This window comes from Pyxicephalus adspersus, chromosome 3 (genome assembly GCF_032062135.1).
Source record: "Pyxicephalus adspersus chromosome 3, UCB_Pads_2.0, whole genome shotgun sequence".
In the NCBI taxonomy this organism is placed as follows: domain Eukaryota; kingdom Metazoa; phylum Chordata; class Amphibia; order Anura; family Pyxicephalidae; genus Pyxicephalus; species Pyxicephalus adspersus.
The window spans coordinates 80,485,994-80,509,537 of NC_092860.1; the positions used below are offsets into that span (position 1 = coordinate 80,485,994).

At 37.8% G+C, this 23,544-nt stretch overlaps 1 protein-coding gene across 1 annotated transcript; it reads right to left on the reverse strand.

Moving 5' to 3' along the window:
• Positions 1 to 34: 34 nt before the first annotated feature.
• Positions 35 to 23,147, reverse strand: PRAG1 (PEAK1 related, kinase-activating pseudokinase 1). The gene is made up of 6 exons (XM_072405425.1): positions 23,039 to 23,147; positions 14,863 to 15,260; positions 12,861 to 14,392; positions 8,331 to 8,506; positions 4,341 to 5,080; positions 35 to 3,355 (listed from the first exon to the last, which is right to left on the reverse strand). Exons 2-6 carry the CDS (start codon positions 15,199 to 15,201, stop codon positions 2,321 to 2,323), a joined length of 3,822 nt encoding a protein of 1,273 aa, XP_072261526.1. The 5' UTR covers positions 15,202 to 15,260; positions 23,039 to 23,147; the 3' UTR covers positions 35 to 2,320.
• Positions 23,148 to 23,544: the final 397 nt, after the last annotated feature.

The following is a 23,544-nucleotide window of genomic DNA, read 5'->3' on the forward strand; positions in this document are numbered from 1 at the left end:
ATGAGAGAAAGCAAAACAACACAAAACTAGGCTCTTTGGATTAAAAAAAATGTTTATTTTCAGTTCTATTTTTGAACAACAATTGGCACAAAAAAGTACAAAACACAAACCGTGCCAGAAAATGTAATTTTAAACATCCTTCTTAAGTATGAAAATAGGCGTGTGAGTAGAAGTCATTTGTAAACAAGTTTTATTTGCCTTTGAAGCTACCAACCCATTGCACTGCAACTTGATTAGGCTCCCATGACAAAAACATAATCTTATATACAGTTGTACAAATATAATACAAGAAATCTGCATAACTACAACAGTGAGTTACAATGCTACTTTTTGCAATAGAATATTAGCTAAAATTATAATTAAGCAGCTAACCTGGCTACTTATAATTTGGAGTATATACATATATACTAAGTGGTTCTGTGTAGAACTACTTGATAACAACTAAAGGCAACTAGTCTGGATGCTGGTAAGTCGCAGGTATTTCTGCTGGACACTTATAGTGCTAAAACAAACTAGACCTTTTCTTCAACATGCACAGTATATTGCTGGCCCTGGCATTGCCCTTGGGATTCCGGCACTGACCAGTAAGAAATGGGAAGATACACCTTAAAGCCAATATAACACGGTCACTTGTACATTTGGGGGACATTTTTTACGTGTTTAAGGAGATTAGAAACATGGCTGCTAAAACATACCCCCAACCCCAGTATAATGAGCAAAAGAACAAAGTGATTTGTGAAATGCAAGTCCACAAAAAAAAAAAAAAAAAGTTATACAGTCATACATAAATTAAGCATGTGAGCACCTTATGTCCCCATTTACTTTACCATTTTCATGTGCGGCGTTGTTTTACACTTTTTCACTCACCAGGACAGATAAAACAAGTACATGCATTATTTTCTCCAATACAGGGCACCTCAATGCATGGCAGCACATTGCTATGTATTGTTGTGTGCTGCAATTCCTGAGATTCATTGCCTTAGTGTTGTGGTGTCATTTAAAATACATGGTACCACAACATGATAACAATGTGCACTGCAGGGTAGTACATGTAATGCAGTGTACTGTGTAAATGGGCCGCAAAGCAATTCACGTTTATGGGCAGCAAATAAGGACTGAAATAAATTAGTTGTTAATAAACAAAATTCCACTAATAATACAATTTGGCCAGCCTACATATATAGAAATGCAGTGGAATTATTGTTCAAACCAACTATACAAGGCTAGCTAGATACAGATGAATCCTCATTTTGGCACAGAACTTTTCTAAAGGTTGCCAGTGTCATATGTGTCTTTTTACAAAACCAATGCTGTATAGGCGAGGCGGCAAAGTCAGAGAAAAAATGTAGTATTTAGCAGAGAGTCTACTTTAACATGAACATATGCCATTTCCATTAAGCCACCATTCAAAATAGCCCATTTAAGGGCCAAGAACACATATCGGTCACAGAAAAGAAGGTTATAAAATATGTAAAACATAGTGAAAGTTTAAACATTTGTGCATAATTTGAAAAAGTGTGAGTGGTCTATTGGTGAGGTCATAGACCAATATGGTAAACATTTTTAAACAAATCCTATTTATTACTAAATCTTAAACTAAAAGCATGGCTCAACCAAAATTTTTGAAATAACAGGCACTGTCCCAAAGACTCCAAATTGAAAGTCTTCATTTTGGATTAAGATGAGCAAATCAATACTATTTATGTAATAACAGTATTTACCTGCCACAAATGGTGCTTTTATAAATTTTAGTTTAGCCACAAGACTGAAATAGTGTAAAGACCATAAAGGGAAACGTAACCTAAAACACAAGCCATCTTGCACAAAACAATACCTCCAATTGTGTCTACATTTTCAAGAATAGAACAGAGAGAAGTTATGTAAAACATATGCCTTTTGACTTGCTGTGTAGACCATTACTTTAAATTACAGGAGATGTTTTTTAAGAGCAAATTAAAAGAAGAAAATTAAAAAATAAATAAAAGCCTTTTGCTCAGTCATCCCAAGTTCTAATAATGCTTTGGGAGTTATCTCGAAGTTTAAGAAATAAATCTTACATAAGTTGACTTGTGTTTTAGTAACCTGTTATTTGTTCATCTTAAGCAGATACATAACAGTCATTTATCACCAACAAAATATTGCATGGAACATTCCCAGCATGTTTTTTTTATAATAAATACTAAGACGACTCTGCAGTCTATGGCATCATACGCTACATAAAACAAAAATATATTCTTCTGCTCCAACATGAATTGCTCTACAACCCACTGCTAGCCTTGCTGAACCCAGACTGCAGAAATGTTCTATTTCCAGGTCTACATTATGAAATAAGTTTAATGAGCTTCAGTGTTTTATAAAGGTAGCATGGATCAGCTGATGCCAAGTACTGGCAGCAGAGCCAGTCCTCCAGTGAAATGGAATGCTCTGGTTCCAAAGCCCGCTCTGCGAATTTCATCATCAGGAGAGCCCTCTTCATATCAATCCAGTTCTGAAGGGCACAGTGCAAAGCCTCCTCATGGCTAAATGGCTGGTCAGTCAGGTCTTTTCTTGGTCCCCACAACAGACACTGAAGGACGCGTTTGGCTTCTGAAATGCGGATACGTTTGATAGGATCAGCTTCTAACAACAAATGAGCAAGATGCTGCAGCCCACGAGAATAAACAGATAGGTTTTTAAGAGGAGGCAAGTCTTTATGGCTATACTCATGTTCATGAAGGCTTGTACGGACCTCAAATGGGTTGGGCTGGTGAAGAAGTTCATAAATAAGAATCCCTGTCTGAAACTCATCAAACTTTTTGTACTGGGAAGCTGCCATGATCTCTGGTGCCAGCCTGGTTTTATCCTTCTTGACTTTGGAATCTTCAGACCCAGGTCTCTGCTTTGCTTTGGAAAAGTTGCTGACGATAAGTCTTGGAATATATTTGCCATCTTTAACCTTATCAGGTGTAGTTTGACAGTGGACGAGCAGCAGGTTATCCAAACAGAGGTCTCTGTGAATAATGGCATGTTCCTTTAAGTGCTCCAAACCATTGCATAGTTGTAGTAAAAGGAGGCAAACTTGACGTTCATAAATTTCTGGCTGTGCTTTATGGATGGACACCGATTCACGAACAAAGTCTGCAGCTGTGCAGTAAGGCACTTCTCGAGTTATAACCACCACACAATCTTCCTCATTTGCTGTGAGGGAAGCCTGGGAGGTCTCATTATTTGGACAACCCCGGGTTGTGTTTGCGGGACGTAATAAACTTGAAGGGACAGTGGCAAGAAAATGTCCGCAGTCTTGCTGTATATTGAAGTGTACAGGTAGTGATAGGTTGCTGTTTAAAGGAGTATTGGTGTCTTCTGCTCTACACATCTGCAAATTAAAGCAAAAATAAAATGAGTAAAAAATTGCGATATAAGGATTAGCACACAGGATATAATATATAATACATCATTTAGAAGGCAAGTAAAAAAGTTTTTAGTATAAACAGTTCTTTTTTCACTTAACAGCACAAGAAACCAAAGAATATGGATGAACAAGTGCAGCTGTTAATTTTAAACCATCTTCTAACAGTCCTGGCTACATAACGTCGCTGATTGGGTCGCTCTAACTCAAACTATTTACAATATTTTTTGATGAATGCTGGCTATCTTATCATTTAAGTAAATTAAAATCCAACAGATGTAAATAAAATGGTCATTCTCATTCTGAAATAATTCTTTTTGTAGGCTTTTTTATGACGGATCTCTTAGGCAGTGGCCAAATGGTGTTTATTAAAGCATAAAACTATTAGTATTATGACAAATAGGAAACCCTAGAATTTTATTACACGCATTGTCTTTTCTACTATATCAGATGTAAAACCTTTTGTAAAAGAGTATGCAAAGCATATTCATTCTCCCTAGAATCCTAAACCAGTCATAGGTACCAAGAATGAAAATAAAGATTTAGGTGAAGCTTATAATAAAAAGGTAGATTGGTAAAAATTATCCGTAGCAGAAAATAAAAATCAGAGGCATTTTAACACTCCTGCATCTTGGACACACACAAAAAAAAAAAAAAAATAAAAAGTGTGGGAGACCAAGCTGCTGAAATTGTTTAAAAAAAAAAAAAAAAAAAAAAAAAAAACTAAGGATCACTTAAAACAATTAGAATTTCCTCAGAGCCCTGCTGAGAAGTTTGCCAGTCACTGTCCTATTCTCACCCATATGAGTTACATTCAGGTAAGAGACTTTTGAATGCATGGAGAGGCAACACAATACAGAAAAAAATTCTTCAATAACTAAAAAGCAACAGAAGGATTCACTTAAAACATTATAGAATCAATCAAGAAGTATTCTGAGCATATTGTATTTACCTTGACTGCATATTTGTTTGATGGGTCCTTGGAACATGTTGCACAATAATAAATAGCATCTCTAGCACTGCAGCATGGCTTGTTGCTTGACAGCTTGAAGAGTGACCAACTGGTCTCATTGAAGTGCAGTTCCTTCTTTTGGTCTCGCATGAAGTAATCCTCACATTTGTTCATTAGGCGCCTTGTAGACTGGGCGTACAGGCCACTAAGCTTGGCATACATGCCTTCTTTGCTGTCTATATTGCTTAGTAGATGGTGGAGCTGAAGACTTGATGCAGAAGATGCATGGCTGGAGACACTCAGTTGAGAAGTAGAGAGGGCAGGGGTTCCTCGACTCTGAGCACAATTCCGGTTTCTAACCTCATTTCTGTGCCCGCTGCCTCTGCAGCATTGTTCTAAAGATTCGGAGGAGGAAAACATCGCATGCCTGTCTACAGGACTTAATGGATAGCCATGTGACATAGTCTCTTCGCCACTAACATTGTTTTCTGATTGACTCTGATTGAGCCTTGGGCTTTTGGGACCAACTCCATTTTTTGATGGGAAAGCCCGTCCCCAGGCAGAGTTATCTGGAGCTGAAATGGCCCTGTTCATGGACTTTTTTATGGGCAATGGTGGTGGCTGTACAGGTCCATGTTGAGCTTCCATGCCGGAGTCCACAGAGAAAGAACCTTGAGCAAAATGTTTTTTCTCGCCGCTTGAGGATGTAGTTGGCGAACTGACAATTTCACAAGATCGACCTGCAAACACAACATAAAAAAAAAACAACATTAGTTATTTTATCGTGATTTTTCTAAAAGTGTAACCTCCAAATGCTACAGTCACTTTCTAAAAGACTCTAAATTGTTAAAAGAAATACTTTACAAACTCCTTGCGTCACATGGTAATATATTCAAAGTATCAATCAATGTAAAAGGTATATATATGCAAACCCAACAATGACCTTTTCATATTTGGTGCCTTTTGGTTTGTTAATATTAGAATGAAATATGTTTTAATATATCTGTTCAAACAAATTCCAGTTGGTCCTGCTAAAAATCTTGTAAGGTCAATTACCCTTCTGGACTACAGAACCTCACAGTATTTTGTAGCCCTATCTTACATAACAGATCAGTACTACACACAATAAATGCCAGCTTTGCTAGAAAAAAAAAATCTTCAGTGCAAAGATAAACTACATTGAAAATAGGAGAAGTCATTTTCACAACTTGGTGCTGTAGGTACATAGGTGTGGTTTACACCTTAGTAAGGAATAAGTTATTTTTAGAAATCACAGCCTACAAAAACTCTTAGATTGAATATAAACAAAAATGTTTTATGATGTGGCTAATTAAATACGTAATAGCTGCATTTTGTTTTCTTGTTTGGGCTATCCCCCTTTATTTTCATCTTGCAGTAACACTTCCTGTCCTAGGGAAGACCGATATGAAGCAAATACCTGAAGATGAACATTAGGGTAAATAACAAAGGAATTATACCAGTCCAATCAAGGTTACTATGATTTACCCATCTGACTGGCACTATACAGCACAGTTTTAGTAAGCTTATCCGTAGTTGATAACCGGTAGACCTGCTAGCAAATACTTCTTTGTGCCAGTATAGCAATCACTTTGTTTGCGTTGCTCAGGTAAGGAGAGCAAAACACATTCCAAAGCTGCTTTGTGACAAGAGGTTCATTGGAATCAGATTTGAAGTACAGACAGGGAGTGGCAGCTTGCTGAACACTGATCTTGCAGCTTATTTTATTTTAAGCACATATTCAGAGTACAGGGCAGATGTTGCAATAGAATTAACAAAGGCTTATAGGATCTTCGAATCCAAACGCTCTCCCCCTTGCATAACATGACAAAGTAAGATTTTCACATTCAGAAGACTGGAGAAAAGTAGCTTACCGGGTGATTGACAGCTGTCAAACCACGAGAGAGAACAAAAATGATATAGTAGCTTATAGGAAGCTAGTACCTGGTACTCACCTGAAGAACAGCTGTAATGGAATTAATAAAATCAGCCACATGTGCACTATCCATACTCCAAAAGAAAAACCCTTTTCAAATGATCATCTAAATGATGTTTGCAATAAAATTAAACCCAATGAAAGAATAATAGCTAAATGCATTATAGAGGTCAAGGGGTGAAATACTGCCAATTCTGCATTGTATTTCTCCCTCCGGGCAAGCAGAAAAGAAAGACGTGGTATTTGCACTGCAGCTTCCACCAGTCATTCATGTACACTCAAGGCAGAAAAAAAAAATCAGGTGGACTTTGGCCTTTTTTGCAGCAGATAGGCAGGTATGCTAGAGAATGTTTATATACGCCCTTGTACCTGTTAGATTACCTGTCTTGATTTCGTTTTTAGTAGGAAACAGTTTGTCCATAGACACTTTCTCAAGGTCATTAGCTCAAGTTTTAAAACACTGTAGTAAGAGGATAGTGAGTACATTCAAGTTGTTTTTGTTTTCCTAGTTTGGATTTTTTTAAGGCAACAATAAATTTACTGTTGCAGTATTATCAGCTCTTCCCCCTAGTAGTTTTAATTTTTATTATAGCTGAAGTCTGAAAACTGAAGTCAAAATGTGATCTATATTCAAACGCAAAAATTCCAAAACATCTCAAATTTACCACTTCCTGAACTCTATAAAATGTAGTTTACTCTTTGTATGTGGGCCCGATTACAATTTTGGACATTGTGTATCTAAGGTAATTAAAATGCCCATTCATTAAGCATTGGACAACAGGGAATATTCATTGTCAAATCTATACTTCTATCTGTGTTTGAAACTTCATACAACAGTAGGAAGGACTTTTTTTGTTTTCTTTTTTTTTTACTAGAGTGTGGAATTGTCAGAAGTTAGGCCAGATTTTTATACTTGGGTCACAGGGCTGGGAAGTAAAGTTCTCCCCAAAAAGTACCCAGGCAGCAATGAAACCTGATAGAGGGTCTTCTCTACACTACCCTAAACAGGAGGACCTGGAAATGAGCTTTATTGGTGGCATGTTACATATTAATACTAAAGGAAAATATTGCATTTCAACCGACAGTGTTGTCCATGGTGGCAGTGTAATGTACATCTCGTACAGTAGGAAAGAAGCCAGACCAGGTGAACGTTATACCAGGTCTAAGCAGTCCATGCAAGTCATGTGTAAGCTGATTTCATTGCTTGTAAAAAAGAAACGGTGTAGGAGGGGATTACTTTTCAGGAATGCTGCATGTTTAGGCAGTCCAAAACAGAGGTAATGTATAGATCAGTCACAAAACTAACAGACAACATTTACTAATAGCTTCCAGCTGGTTTTGTAAATGACCCCTCCGGTAGTAAGTGGCATTCTTTATTTGCCAATAAGCCTCTTATATGTTCACATTTAAAGGAAACCTGTATTGCAAGAAATGTGTGTTGCCATTGCTTTTGAAAAAGTTGACTAGCTCTCTTTTTTTCCTAATAGAAATGTTTCAGAAAGGCTGCCAGTCCCACAGTTCACATGTGGTGCATCTTAATACTCCTATATTTTAAAGCTATGTTAGGTAGTAACTGCGAATGGATATACTCAAGAAGTCCAAAGCCAATTCATAAGGTACAGTAACCTGCTGTACCCAGTCAGGGTTTCCTTTCGCCTATTTATTGCAGTTGCTACAGTTATTTATCTTAGAGCATTGCTCATTCAAGGCAATGCAACAGGTTCTCCTAAAATCTAAATTCCATACCCACAACAATCAACTTTGCCTCCTTACATCACCACTTATCTTCTGGAATATTCAGAAACACTCCCTTCTCTTCCTCAGAGAACCCAATACTACGAGACTTGAGTGGCCAATCACTATGCCCAACACAGTTTACACCAATGCAATTATCATAATTCACCATGACTCTATTAGGTGGCTTTCATAAGAATGTGAAAGTTTAGCTTAACAGTGGTAAACTCCTTGATCATGTCTGCATTTTAGACCAAGCACAAGCAATCTGTCATTCATGCATTGATTAGCAACAATCTTACCTCCTTCACTGCATGTCCTGGAATCCAAGCTGTCCAAGGAACCCGTACTAAAGCTGGTGTTGATATTCACATTTGAGTTGCTCACATTCAGGCCTTTAAAAGATTCCCCCAAGCTTTCTACTGAACCAAGACTCATATTCTCCAGCTCAGAGTTACTTTTGTTCATTTTCTTTTGCCTTAAAAAAGGAACATAGCGAAGTCAGTAAAAATAATATTATATCCAACTGCTTAAGTTAGGTACCAAAGTCAAGGGAATAAGAATGCAAAGGCTTAACGTAAACACATGCCTTGCCTATGACAGTACAAGGCTAATCTCCTCAATTGTAAGCACTTCGGGGCAGGGTCCTCCACTCCTGTGTTACTGCCTGTTATTTGCAACCCCTGTTTAATGTACAGTGCTGGGTAATATGTTGGTGCTATATAAATCCTGTTTATTAAAAATAATAATAATAATATGGTCTCCCTACATAGCAGCACCTACCCTTCTTCATTTTAAGTACTGAATTACCCAACAGCAGAGCTTGGGTAGATGGGGAGTGAGTTGCATGCTCCACCAGACCTAGAAGTCTTGAGTGTATTCTTTGCTGTCCGGGGCTGAACAGAGTGGTAAAAGAGGAAAGGAAGAGAAAGTATGTCAGCTGGTAAAAGTGTGAATTAAAGCGATCTTGTTGCTTTGCATAGAAAAAGCACATGTATAATACCAGATTCTACCGCTACGATTACAACACTGCTCCAGTAAATAAAGTAGTAAAGTAGGCATAAAACACCATGTTCAAAATAGACATGTACTTCGCCCATAACAGTTTCACTTTATAGCAGGCAGTGAAGATATGCTATGTGTGTATATCCTTTCGCATTCTTCATACACCTAGAAAAGCTCCTGTGAATGTTTATAAAGTGTCCTCTTTTGCTATTGCTACAGGTACACTGGGTCTTTATGTTTACCATGAGCCATTGGGGTGATGAAAAATAAAGATGGATGCTCATTCTACTTGCTATAATGTGACCCTGGTACTTTGTTGAGATCTGGATTCCTGTAAGCAGATAAGAGAAGATGTAAGAAGAACTACTTTATCTGCTTTACTGGAATTGAAGGATTGATTCCCTCTTATCTAATTTTCTAGGAAAACAGGTTTTTACTGGAGGACAGTCATGTTATGAGTACAATGCAAATTCCTTAGGTGAACAGAACAGGATGTAGAAATGGGCAGTTCCTGCTCTCTATCCTATAACTGAAAATTCAAAGAGAAGAAAAACTGGTTTTCCTTTACTCAAAAATGCACTTTTCATAAAAAGATAACATAATACATGCAAGAAATAAATGCGTTAACATTGCAATGACAAGTTTTAGGCTTATTCTGGAATGTAGCGTGGGTTAGTATTTTCTGTAAACTGCTTAAGGAACCAGAGAATATAGGAAAGCAATGATTCCAAAAAAAAAAAAAAAAAAAAGGCAGACAATACCTTTTTGATACACACATCTAAACCTGAGCTTGGCTAATAGCGTACATATTTCTGGGTGATTATACTTGGAGGATTCAAAAAAAAAAAAAAAAAAAAGGCAGACAATACCTTTTTGATACACACATCTAAACCTGAGCTTGGCTAATAGCGTACATATTTCTGGGTGATTATACTTGGAGCATGTACAAAATGAAAAGATAAAAGCGAGAAACTCTCTAGAAATATGTGCCAATGTAACCTAGGCCTGGCAGGATTAGGAAGGAGGACGCTGAAAGCAGACATTGTCCTAAAGGATGTGTGTTCTTGAAACAATAACAATCATTATCCCTCTTCCTTGATTTTGCATAGTTACATGTCCTTTACTAAAATGCAAAGAAATGATCATTGCATGGGTTAAGAGAGATGATTATTTTTGCAGTGGGTATTCTGGTCTACATACAGATGAAACCTGCTAAACAGAGGCTACACTAGTGGAAGGCTTGGGCAACAAAATGGAATGTGACTAGGCCTCCTTCCAGGACCTTGCCATGGAGGCTGTGGGAAAAGGTGGAAGAGACAGTCCACACAGAAGGTAGCAGGCCATTGTACGACTCCGGATTCAAGAACACAAGACATTCTTTGCATAGCTCACATCCCCCTCTTATGCAGCTCTGCTACTGCGAATTATAAAACAAATGCCATGTAAGGCTTTGAAGTAGCCTGACACAAAAAGCACAGCCTGGACCCTGTAACTGGAAGAGGTTTTGTCTCTGAAAAGAACAGCTCATTTGGTGCCAGGAAAAGTGTGTAGAAAGGGCATGCCATCTCCATAGCAGCTACGGATGTCTCAAAATGACTCAATGAACACTTAACTCAGAATAAGTAATAAAAGCAAGTCAAAGCATCATAAGAAGAAGAAAAAAAAAAAAAAGTAAAAAAAGTAAAGTTTACATTACACTGGTTTAAATTGGACAGTATTTTTATAGTGTCATTACACAGGGCTTTACATTATATAGGGGTTGCAAATGACAGATACAAACAATGAAACAAGACCTTGCTCATAAGAGTTTGCAATCTAAGAGGGAACCTTGTTTTAAATGTACCTTGTTTTAATAAATGTAATACTTGCCTAAAGAAATTAAACAGTTGAGAATCTTATATGAATAAAGTCAATAAAAAAAGTTGTATTTAAGGAACTATAATTGTGTAGCCTAAGAGAGATGTGAGAAATTTAGATAACGTTCACAGTCTGCTGTTGATCTAACCAAACAGACAACCTTTTGTGCGCTGGGAGTCAATGATCCTATTCATCCCATGACACAGGTCAGTGACAGGAGCTATCAAGTCACACACTTGTATATAGTGTGTAGATATACAACCATCCTGCTGCACAATGCCTTTTAGGAATGTTGTGATGACTGCTGGGAAGAGGGTGATGAGATCTCCCATCAGACACAAAGTTACACACATCATTATAGTGAAGTGACCTTTTACATAATAACACAGCATTAGAGTCTTAAAGGGTATATAAGCTCTGTCTGGCAAGGAAAAGTGGAAGTGCGATTATAAATACTATCTTGGTTATACAACTTTTAAGTATGGGCTATCTTAATATAGCCTAAGCCAACATGAGTAAAGCCTGTGCTTGAGATAACTAAATACTAATATATATATATATATATATATATATATATATATATATATAACGATCCAATAAAAATTCAGTAAAATTTCCCAAAAGTAACAAAATAACAAGGAACGGGGTGGGGTGGTAGGGGTCTGATCCTTTCATTGATCTAGCTGAATCCAAGAGTCTATAGCTCCACCTTAACAATAAGTGAAGGTAATATCATCTATTGAGTGCAGTGTATGAATATTGAATAGGCTTAACAGACAACACAACTGTTGAATTATGTATAGATGCACCAGGGAACATTCTTTTATAGTAGTGGTTCTACAAAGAACTGAATCCCCTTAGTAGTTTGGCCAACTATGTTTAGCTTCTATGCTGTGCCTTCGGGACCAGGAGGAAATGTAAAATATTGTGGTATTCTGAAAACATCTGGGAAACTTTTTCACATAAGACATGAACATAGATGAACACAACTAAGGCATGGTCAGGTGCATGTTTTATTTCAACCTTATGTTACCAATGAGAAGTAAATGGGGAAATGTACAACGCAACACTAATTTAATGTAAATTTTTCTCAATTTGCAAAATATATATATATCTCTCTATCTATCCCCCACTGTAAAAGTACTGACTAGATATGGGAGAACTTAAATGCACTGCAAATATTACTAGTGGAACTTTTTTATTTATTCCTCCATAGCATTAAAACATAATGAACCCAAAAAAAACTTAGATAGAATTGGTTTCTACAAATTGTATTCAAATAAGTCTCTTCAGGCATAAAAAAAATTTTTAGACGTCGGTTTCAGCTTTCATTAGACCTGTATGCTCTGGTAATGAGAAGAGAAAAATACATCTTATAACCCCAGGCTACAAGCAGTGAACTCATTTATACAGTCCACATTCCTGTAGTTATAAGGCTAACAAGTAGTCGTTTACTGGCTGTACTCAACTTTCCACAGCCTTGGGATCACCAATTATTCTAGCAAACACAAAGGTTTATATTACAGTGAACAATAAATATACAGAGATGTGCTAAGACCTTGCATTCCTGAAATCTATCCAAAAACTTCCAATGTTTAAAATAAAGGTCTTAATCCAAAGGACTACTGAACCTTCCCCAAAGTCATTAAACCAAGACCGACTTCTAAAAAGTTTACAAAATGAGTGTTACAGGAAATATCTAAAATGTTTATAATTAACACAGTATTAGAGTTCTCTGTAATACCTGCAGCACTGGCGTTCAAATGGTGTCAGCAACACAAAGGCAACTTTCAATTCCTAGCAAAAACATATTGGTGGCATAATTTCTTTTTTAAAAGAATTGATAACCAAGTTAATTAGCTTGAGATATATAAGAATAATATATATATATATATATATATATATATATATATATATATATATATATATATATAAAAATATAAAAAGCCCAACAGGCTGGTTTTGCTTACCTGGGCTGTTTTTTTGGAGGAGGGGGAGGGGGTTGATTGGAGCCTTCAGCTTCACTATTTACTTTTGAAAGTTCTATGGGACAGGAAGAAGATTTACTCATGCCTTTTTGACCCTTCAGGTCATGCAAGGTCCCCCTGTCTTCATTATCCAAAGTACTGGATGCAACAGGCTGTGCACTGCTTAAAGCACTTGTCCTTGACTGCAGCGAACCAGATGACGTCTCTTCCTCCTCTTCTTCATCGATTCGGCACTGTCGGCTCCATGTTGTTGGGTGGAACCTCTGCCTGCGGTCACTACTTGCTAAGCACCTGTCATTTATCTCCAAAGTGTCCCTTTTATGAGAAAGGGAGTTTAAAATCCCAGATGTGTGTGTTGGGGAGGACACCCTGGGAATGGAAATTTCATCAGATTTGTTGAGTTTTGGTGGTATAGAGAGGCTGGTGCTGACCTGATATTTCTGTGATAAGGAAGAGTGGTATTTTCTATTCTCATCAGATTTTACTTGGCTTCTTTCACCCCAAACAAACGTAGGTGACAAACTCAGATTCTCAACAGATGATGGACTACTGCACGCCCATTCAACGGCAACCGCAGAGTCTGGACTGCTCAAATAGATTGTTCGGTTGTCTTCTTCTGTGTGGGCGGCCATGACCGTTATCCTGGCAGCCACGTGAGTCACAGACTCTTGAAGCACTCGTTCTCCGCTCACCAATCGCTGATCCTTGTTGCTATCCTCCTGTTTGTTAGAAGCTTTCACAGTCTGGACTACACTTTTTGTTACAGATTTCTCAGAAGTAATTTTCCTTTTAGTGCTCTCAGCATAAATTGGCTCATTGTCCTTTTTATCCTTAGGTACGGTGGATAAGTGAATTTCGGAAGTCTGGGAGCCAGCAACAGTAGGTGATGCAAGGGGGCTGATGCATGACGGAGATTCTGACTTATTGTCTGAATCAGGTTGCAACGATACTTTCATTCTACTAAGATACATGCCTTTACTAGATTCCAGATCTGAGGTATGACAGTTTCTGTCATTCACTAGCCTTGTCTGGTTGCACAATCCTGCAGCAACCTTGACAGAAGTTTCACAAGCTGGATTGCCTCTGGAAATAACAGTTCTATGGGTTGATGGTTTGTCAGTAATAGACTGTGTTCCACAGCTGTAACCACTAGCACTCTTTGAAGAGAGCAAAGTTGATTCTTCACGAAAGCGCTTTAGTCTCTCAATACTTCCATCACCATTTTCTCTTGAAATCTGGGCAAGTTCCTGCTGTGAAGTTGGCGACTTTTCCTTGAGAAATACCGCTTTGTCCACTTGACCACCAAAGTGGCTCACATATGTCAAATTGTGTACAGCATTTATTTCAATCTGTTTATCAGGACTTGACAATCCATTAAAAACATATTTTGATGGATCGCTGGCGGACCCATAATTGTGGTTGAAAGGCTTGCTACTAAAGTTATCCAAAATAACCTTTGAAATCTCTCCAGATTTTAAAACTGAATTGCTCATTGAAGACACTTTCCAGCTCACCTAAGGTAAATAGCAAAAACATCTTTAATGTACAGATTATGAAGACACTAAATAGTATATAAAATGTATTTATCAAGTGTTCAAACTAATACAACAATAACTAACCAAATAGTTAGTAACTAACTAGACAAAAGCATTTCTGTAAAATTGTTTTCATGCACTGCAGCAGTAACCAAGGAAAAATATTGGAACTCCAAAGTGCAGTTATATAAATTATTGTTAATAAAAATGTTTACCATGTAACAATAACTATATTAGCTAACATTTCTTAACAATACTATGCAAACCACTCAACTACAGCTGCTATGCAACTGCAAAAACTTGCACTAATCATGAATGTGATAGGTGAAATTATCCTTCAAAAATCGAATACATGTACCTCATTTATCATAAATTTGGAATTGAAGTACGCAGCAAGAATTATTACACTATGCAGAGTTATAAGATGGAGAAATGTAAGAAGTAAATACCTGAGTAAGAGTCTCTGTGCTGTTCATCTGGGCCCACTCCTCTGCAGTATCTGAAGTAATCATAGTTGGTTTTACTGCTATGGTGGGCTTGGAATAAAGAGCAGCAGTTATAATGTCGTCATCTTGGTTGTTGTTATCCGACTTGGTCCGAATCCCATTAAGGCTTGGCAAGGCTGGCAAGTTGCCGCCCTTTCCATCAAAGGTTGCCTGGGGCTTTCGGTGATCACTTTTTGGATGAAAGCAGTTTTTGCAGGATCCAGGTTTCCAGATATGTTCCACAAACTCATTGCACACAGACATTTTCAGGCCCCGATTGATCAGTGTGATGGATCCGTGCATACTAAGGCCAGGATCACTTTTATCATCTTGTGCACAACAAGCGAGGATTCGTCACAGGTCTATAAGAATTCAAAAATAATTTTATTTAGAACTATGCAACTTTTTGTCATTGATGTTAATTGTACAACAAATTGTTCTGTGAAGCTAAACTCTGGGGAAAAGGACTATATACATAGATTAATGTATAGGAACCATCCACGCACTCTGAAGCTCAGAAACTCAGCACAGCCCTGCCTGCAGTTAGAAGGCGTTTGTTCCACTCTAAAAACCTTACAGTTCTTGTGTCTCGCTAACCAGTGACTGGACAGTAAAAGGAGAAGAAGCACATTGATGCCCTTTCACTCCTGCTTCAAAGAATGTCTTATGACACAACAGACTGGCTCTTTGTGCCGCTTCTTTGTATTTCAGATTACACACTGCAGACGCTGTACTATTTTATGTATTTAGACATCGCAGAACCTTGGCTTATGGATTTTCAATCTAGGGTCTCCTGGGACTCATCAGTGGCTTCCTATATCAAACACCATACAACTCCACAAATTTACACTCTTACCTTCTGAAGGTCCAAAGGTGTGACCAGGATGGGAAATAAAGTACAGATTAGAGATAAGTTTATACTATAAAATGTGGGTGGTGATTCATCTAGCAGTGAGCTGAACGGTAGAGGCAGCCCGACCCTGTGTATAATGAATCACCATTACTTTTAAAATGTGTCATGCAACAGATATGTTACTCAGCTTTTGGCAAGCTTTATCACACAGGAACCCACCCCATGATCACGTCGATTCTGCACAAAACGAGGATTCTGATACTGCAAAGGAGATATCAGCCTATGTAAGCCAGCAACACCCTGGTGCTCAGATCCTTGTCAAAACAATTAAGTCTGTCTCCTGTTATACATTACTTTTGTTGGGTTATTGTCAAAAAGAAGCAACACCTTAAGCATTTACCATATCAAAAAGTGAATGTTCCTAATTCACAGCTGTTCAGCCACACTGAGTCAGCACTTCAAACAATTGAATTCTGCACCAATTAGCCACTTTCACAACAACTGTCCAAGCTAACTGCTACATTATTGAAGGTGACATTAAGGTAAATGGTAACCCTAACTGAATACCAACAAGTTTGCCATAGCACTGTGTATTCTCAACATTTTATTCAAGACTTTTTACCAAGCGGAATATGAAGCTTCCTTACTCTCTACATCCAGGTGGAATTTTTGACGGATACAGGAAAGATTTATATCTGAGAATGTAAAAGTTAAAACAGCTACTTGTGGACTCCACTGGAAGCTTTAATGGAACAATGAAAATGTAGGAGCATTTTTTCTCCTTTATTGTATCAGGTATTACTTGATTAAAAAGATCAAAAATTAAAGGGCATGTCCATCAAAAGATGCCTTTTAGTTTTATTTAGAGCCAGGAAGGGTCAAAACCTCTATCTATGTTTGCTATCTGCACCTTGATGGGGAGATTTCTTTTATTGTCGTATTCGAAAGGTACAACTGAAAATGAGAGGATGTCTGCAGAATGGACAATACTTTAATCTCGAATTTGTCTTGAAGAAACTTTAAGCTACTGTGCATGGAAGGGGGTCTGGAAACCAGCTATAAAGATTGTGGTATAGTATCATAAAATGTAAACGCACCATGTGTATCATTTGCAAGTAAATCAATAAAACATTGTTGGTTGGACAATTTCCAGTAGAATGATGGCACAGCCTAAAAATTACACCTGGCATCTAACTGGAGGGTTCTGTTGCAACTACTTTATACCATAAAAATGCCTAATAGATCTTAGGGCTTGTCTACATTCCAGTGTGATCTATCACACAGCAACATATAAGCCAGAGATAGGTTCATATCTTTGGGCTCCCAGCTTGTGACTCACAAAAGGTGCAAGGGTAGGCCCACTCCGAACACACCTTACCACTTCACTTTGTGTCCTTTTGACCTGTGGTTTATAATAATTCAGATGTTGACTAGCTAATGAATTTTATACTCAACCCCCAAAACTTACAGGAAAAAAAACAAAAAAACACTGCAACATTTTTCTCCCCAACACACAGATATTATCCACTGGGGTCATGGGTCACGTAAACTATTACACCTTAAGACAGGCGCTGACGAATTGCATGATCCATCCTCCTTTGACAAGTTTAAAGCAAATAAATCATGTAAAGATAACAAAACTCATTAGCAGATAGCTTTTAACTGTGTTGAGGATCATCACTTTAAAATTCAGCCAGATATTTGCAAACCCTTCTGTTTGAAAACAAAATGCACATCACAAGGAATAAAAAAAAAAGAATATCTAAAGTTGACACCAAAAGCACATGTTTGCAAAGGACTGCTAAATAGTAGCATAATACTTCTTTTAGCTGTACAGGATGATAGTTATTTCATGTGCTACCAGCACCTTCATATAAATAAAGTAATGTACTGGTCTCGGGTACAAATTCAGCCTAACAAGCTGAAAAGCTTTGTCAGTGACAGTAGGTACATGGAAAAATATTCAGTAAGCAGCAGTTACTATTCAGTTTCTCATTGTGAAGCCAAAGAAAGGAACAATTCATGAGTTTTACTCTATCCCATGTCACCTAAAACAGGCAGCTATTTAATTTATGCATTGTGCCTTTCTTTTCATGAACAGCTTGCTGTAAAAAGCATTGCTGAGAGCCCAATAAAATTAAAAGCTGTTGTTTCACCATGGGCTTGGACGTCTGCTTTTTACAACAACGGGACTGCTAAAACTACCTGGGTCAGGAAAGTGTTTGCTATGTAACGCCTAGCATGCCAGATGTAGACTATCCTTTGCTGCAGAAGAATACATAGATTTTTTTTTTTAAAGGAAATTTGCTTTTGAAACAGGAAGAGTCTGTTGCTTTATTCAGCTTTTATACATAAATTGGGATTTTTGGGCATAACAAAAAAAAAAAAATAATATCCAAAATCAGACATGCACAATAGTGCTAATTTGAGCACTACACTGGCAGGCTCATTGGTGTATAAAAATGAATTTTTCAGAATTAAAAATATTGACATTTTTTGTACTTAAAGGTAGAGAGATAAAATGTATTGCTGGTTTTAATGGATCATACAGTTTTTTGTTAGTATGGTGAATAGATGAACAAGCAGCGTGGCTTAGTTTATAACTTGGGGATCAATACATGCAGCAACCTGTTAAAACAATAGACACAAAGTTACTGTGTTCAATCAAAAGACTGAAACAAAGATAGTAAAATATAGGAAATCTCAGAATACAATCTGCTCTACATATTACATGATCTACCAAATAGGCTGAATTCAAGCAGAAAAGGAAATTTGTGGCTGCTATGGTATGTCAGATCTGGAAATAGTTACAGGTGTAGATCATTCCGATGGAATTTAGTCCAGTTATTTGAGTTTCTTGATGCAGGTTGTCACTTGTATAATATATCACTACAGATTTTTTTTCTTTTTTCAGCTGATGGGCACACAAAACATTTCAATGCCCACATGAAAACCTGTTTTCAGCACCTATCTTTTGATAAGTCACACATTCACAGACTGCTCAACAAGAAAGGCTTTGAAAGATCCTTATTTCTTTGTTGAACTTTTTGTTGATTAAAACTATCAAGTGCCACAATTTACTATCCTGACTTATATGTGATATCTATATTGAAGGAACATTCTTAAAGACTAAAATAAAAATAAATCTGAGCATGCTGATCCCCTATGTAATGAAGATGAGAATCTCCACATTAAATACCTTAGGATCATGGAAGACTATATTACCCAAATGCTACAAGTGCCACAGGTATGTGCAGGTGTCTTACAATATCTGGGAATAGGAATGGATCAGTTTTATTAATCTTTATTTTTAGCCACACGTCACTCATAAAAGTATGGATCCATATCCCGGTGTACTGTGATTGGAGGCTAATGTGCCATACAGGTATAACCAATTTGGGTAGGATATTTTGATTTACTAACACGGCAAATAATTTAAAGCAACCTATAAACAGATCCAGTTTATTTCAGAACTGACTGGTTGTGAAAACAAGCTAGGAATTCCTGTGAAGATCAATGTGCAGAGCCCGATCAGCTCACATTCCAGCATCCCTCCATGCACAGATACCGCTGTCTTTGTTCCAAACTGCTGGGAAGATTCCCATTCTGGTGGGATCTTGCATTCCAAACCAGAAATAGGTCAAGGCACAATTTTGCAGCCATACACAAGCAGCCTGGCTTATAATTAACATGTTCATCATTTGAGCTTATCTTTAACATACTTCTATCTAAACAGAAAAATACACTATAGCAAAGGAGTCACTGAACATGCAGAAAGATTTGTAATTAGTTCTTCATAAAGGGGCACTAGCTCCAAGTGGTAAGTGCAAAAAAAAGTAGGAGGGCAACAGAATAATTTTATCTTAAGATGCTTACAGTGGGTGGATTCAGAGAAACAACTATCAATGATGGGGCACCATACTAAAATTATCATTGGGTCCCCTGAACCTACAACCCTTGATCTCTACACAATCAAGTGTACATGTTTAATGGTTACTGAATATTCTGCATCTGATACAGTTCAGTATATTCTAAAAATCAAGAGCTGGAGATTTGGAGTAGGCTTGTTTGCTCAAAGAGCATACCTACATTTCAATCTCATAACCTATCATGCCTTAACCTTCAAGTATTCATGATATTTATTGTCCCTATTTTAAATGTACCTCTTAAAATTAGCATTCCCACCATACAACCCTTAAGGGCTTTTGGGAATGAAAACCTTCCTAAAGCAGATCAGAAGGAGGTTAACTTAGATTAAATGTACCAGTCAATGAATTCTGATTGCTCTCAGAGTCTCAAACTGATGTCATCAACAGAACCTAAAGTCCCTTAGCCTGGGCCCTCAATCTAACCAAAAATAAACCTATTATATTTACCCTTTCACCAAAAACAAACCCCAAAACAACTGACCTGACTCTAAAAACTAAACATCAACATTTTAATTCTTGTCCTTAAACTGTAAGAGGTTGGAACCAATGTCAGATTTGTATTGCTTTCATTTCTGCCTGTGTGTCTTTTTAGAGTGCTTTTCCTTTTCTATTTGTAGAAGTATTTTTTATGGTAACACTCTGCGAAAGCTATTTAGCAGAGGATCTCTCTCCCTTTTAGTGAGGTTTCCCGTCACTTTCTCCTGTGTCTATAGGGCAGGAAGTGAAGGAGTATCTCCCTAGAGGGGCACAGATGGTATATTAAAAAACAAAACAAAAACAAAAAACTTTCACACAACTTTCTGATTCTTAAAGTGTAATTTAGATCCGCTGGTAAATAAACACATATGTGCCCCAAGAGAATATATAAAAGAAAAAAAATAGCCTTGCCATACACATGACTACAACCTGCACAACCCTCCCTCCTACTAAAGTCAGTGCAATATTTTATCCATTCTGGAGCCTTATTTCTACATGCATTCTTTCATGCTTTACTGACCTCATTCAATTTGGCACATGTCCAGTAAAAGGCCATGATTGGTATTGGGGCAATTGAATTAGTCAGCAATATATGTATGTAAAATACAATTGGTATGGGCCCGAGTTGAATAAGGAGTTTGGTATTGATTAAAGTATATCTAGAGCTACTTTGTTTCAGAGAGGAGTGTTGAACCCAATTAGGTTGAATTGTACATAGGCACATTGAATATGTGTTCCAACTGGAAAGTTAGACCCTCTTTATTTGAGCTGATGACCACTGTCACTGGGTGGGAGAGAGTTATGGGATGTCCAAATTTTACAGAAACAGAAAGAGGACACCTGGTTTGGTATCAGCTGTCTGACCCTAAGGACCGTGTCACAAGGGCAAGAACAGACATAGGGAGGTAGTGTGCCACTTCTCAAGGGCCCTGAGCTCTCCTCAGCCAACAAGGGGCCCCAATTCTGTCCCACTATTGTCTACGTCCGCCACTGCCATGCTTTATACTGGCCCAGAGGAAATTCCATAGAGAATGACAAGAAGTCTCGAGACAAAATGCCAGTGTCAAGATTGCATGTCTGAAATAGTCTTAAAAGGGAATTTCCTCTTCTTGTTGTGTCTTTAGTACAGTATGTGAAGAAACAAAAAATGTCCTGAACAAGCAAATAAAGTATTTAGGCTATTTCCTACTTTATCAAAAACAACGTAAGAAGTTTGTGTTTAAGAAATGCTTCCTCCACTGCATACAGTGAAACTAGAAGCAACCAGGCGAAATAATACTGTGTACACCATGTGCAGCTTGCCTCAGCCTGTATGAGTTGTAGACAACACAATCAGCAAATTAGTGTGTGCTAATACCACTAGCCTTTGTTATTTAACAGGTGAAGTGATCGGGCTATTGACACTGAGGGGGAAAATCCCCTGCAGCTTTGGAATGCAAGTACATTTATTGCATCAATAAAACTGTGAAAATGTTGACTTTGTTATCAGATTGTATTTACAAATACAAGACAAATCTTTAAATCTAAATTAAAATCTAGCTTTAATGAATACATACTATCAGACCATAGGTGGTGTTTGTGTATATTCAACACAACACAAGCTAGAGTGATCTCAAAGTTTATTTAGTGATCAGTCAATACATATTAATAAAGAGCAGCCAAAGATAGATGAAACTCTAGGCTCATCTTCTCCATGCCAAGGTCCATCCATGGGCATTAGATAGAAAGAAAGTTGAGTTAAGCCTTTAATTGTCCATTAATGAGCTCAAACAAAACATGTTCAGTAAAAGAAACGTCTGCTTTAAAAGAATCTTGAATGGATCATTTTTTTCTTTTTAAATAAAATGTATTAATGGATCAAAGCCATATTTAGTATAATGGACTTCCTCATTAGCCATCTGATTTTTGAAGCAACTCATCAAAAACAGTCATGTGGATGTTCAGAAACGTAGCTTAAAATGAAACCTGTAATTTCTTATCATTAGGTGAAAAATCCTTTCACCCATTATCAATCATATCCAACAAGCACACCCATTAATGAAACCATACTTGGCTCTTTTCCATAGTAGCAGGAGCCAAGCAAACTGTAGATGACCAATACAGCAGGGCACATTGTTACAGGCAGCTGGAGAAGATCATGGGTGATCCATACCATGTTTGCTGGATCACCCAGTTTCACCCGTAATAGTCTGAGAAGTATAAAAAAATCAGAACTAATGTTGCCAAATCTGATTTCTAAACATGGATTAGAAAGAAAAAATGAATGTAAAATCAAAATGTAGAGTTTGGAAGGATGGGAACATTAAAACACCTGTTGAGTATGTATTGCTGCACCCTAGCTGGGAACTCTCTATGTCCTGGTGCCCATTGTCTTTGTACAGAAATGATAAAAAGTTGAACATGTTAGAGTTGTCAGTGAAACAAAGTTGGTAGAAATTCTCCCAGTGGGGACACCATTACCTACTCCATCCAGAAAACAACCTGACAATCTAATACATTTATCAAAGCAGTCTGGTCTAACAATCAACAAGACTCCTAAACGCAAAGCATGTCTCTGATCCCTTAACAAAAGAAATGTCTGTTTTGGGATGAAATGCAACACCAAAAAAACTTTCTGCCATTGCTTGTTGCTCCTATTCCCAGAGACTGAACAAATAACTCCATGCCATGTAACCCTTTCCTTGCCAACATGTCAGCAGCCCTGGGGAATTAGGAGAAAGTGATCAGAAGAAGAATTGTGCCCAGACAAGTTCCTGGAATTAAATGCTGCACTCATCCAAACTTTGCAAACTCTATAGAAAATGTGCTGCATCAGCATTGTATAGGGAACCCATGGCAGGGATCTGTTATAACATGTGTACAGGGAAGGTGATGGAGTTACCTGGCTGAGCAGATCCTGAATGCCGTGTGGTAATAATCCCTCAGAGGTCCCGGTAGTCCCAGCAGCCAGCAGCGCTCATTCAGCGATCAGCACAACACTGGCTGACAGCAATCCTCTGCAATACTACTGAACCCAGGAGGGGGCGGGCACAGGGCGGGGCTAATCAACTGAGTAGCGGGCGGGCTAAGTGGGAAGGGCGCCGCCCATATAGGAGGAGCCAATCACGAGGCTTGTTTCCTGTGTATCCCCTCACCTACAGAACATGCAGTGGGGTTGTGTACTCAAGGGCTCACCTTCACGGCTCATTACTGCATACAGATGGAAGAACACACGGCACAGCTTTCTTATCCGAACCTTTTATAGACAAGTCACACGAATTGGTGTCTTCTTATAGGAAACTTGTATTGGGACACAAAACAGTATTTATATAGCGCCAACATATACCGCAGCGCTGTACAATAAATAGGAGACACACACAGGGCTGACATTGCTGAATTCCTAATTCT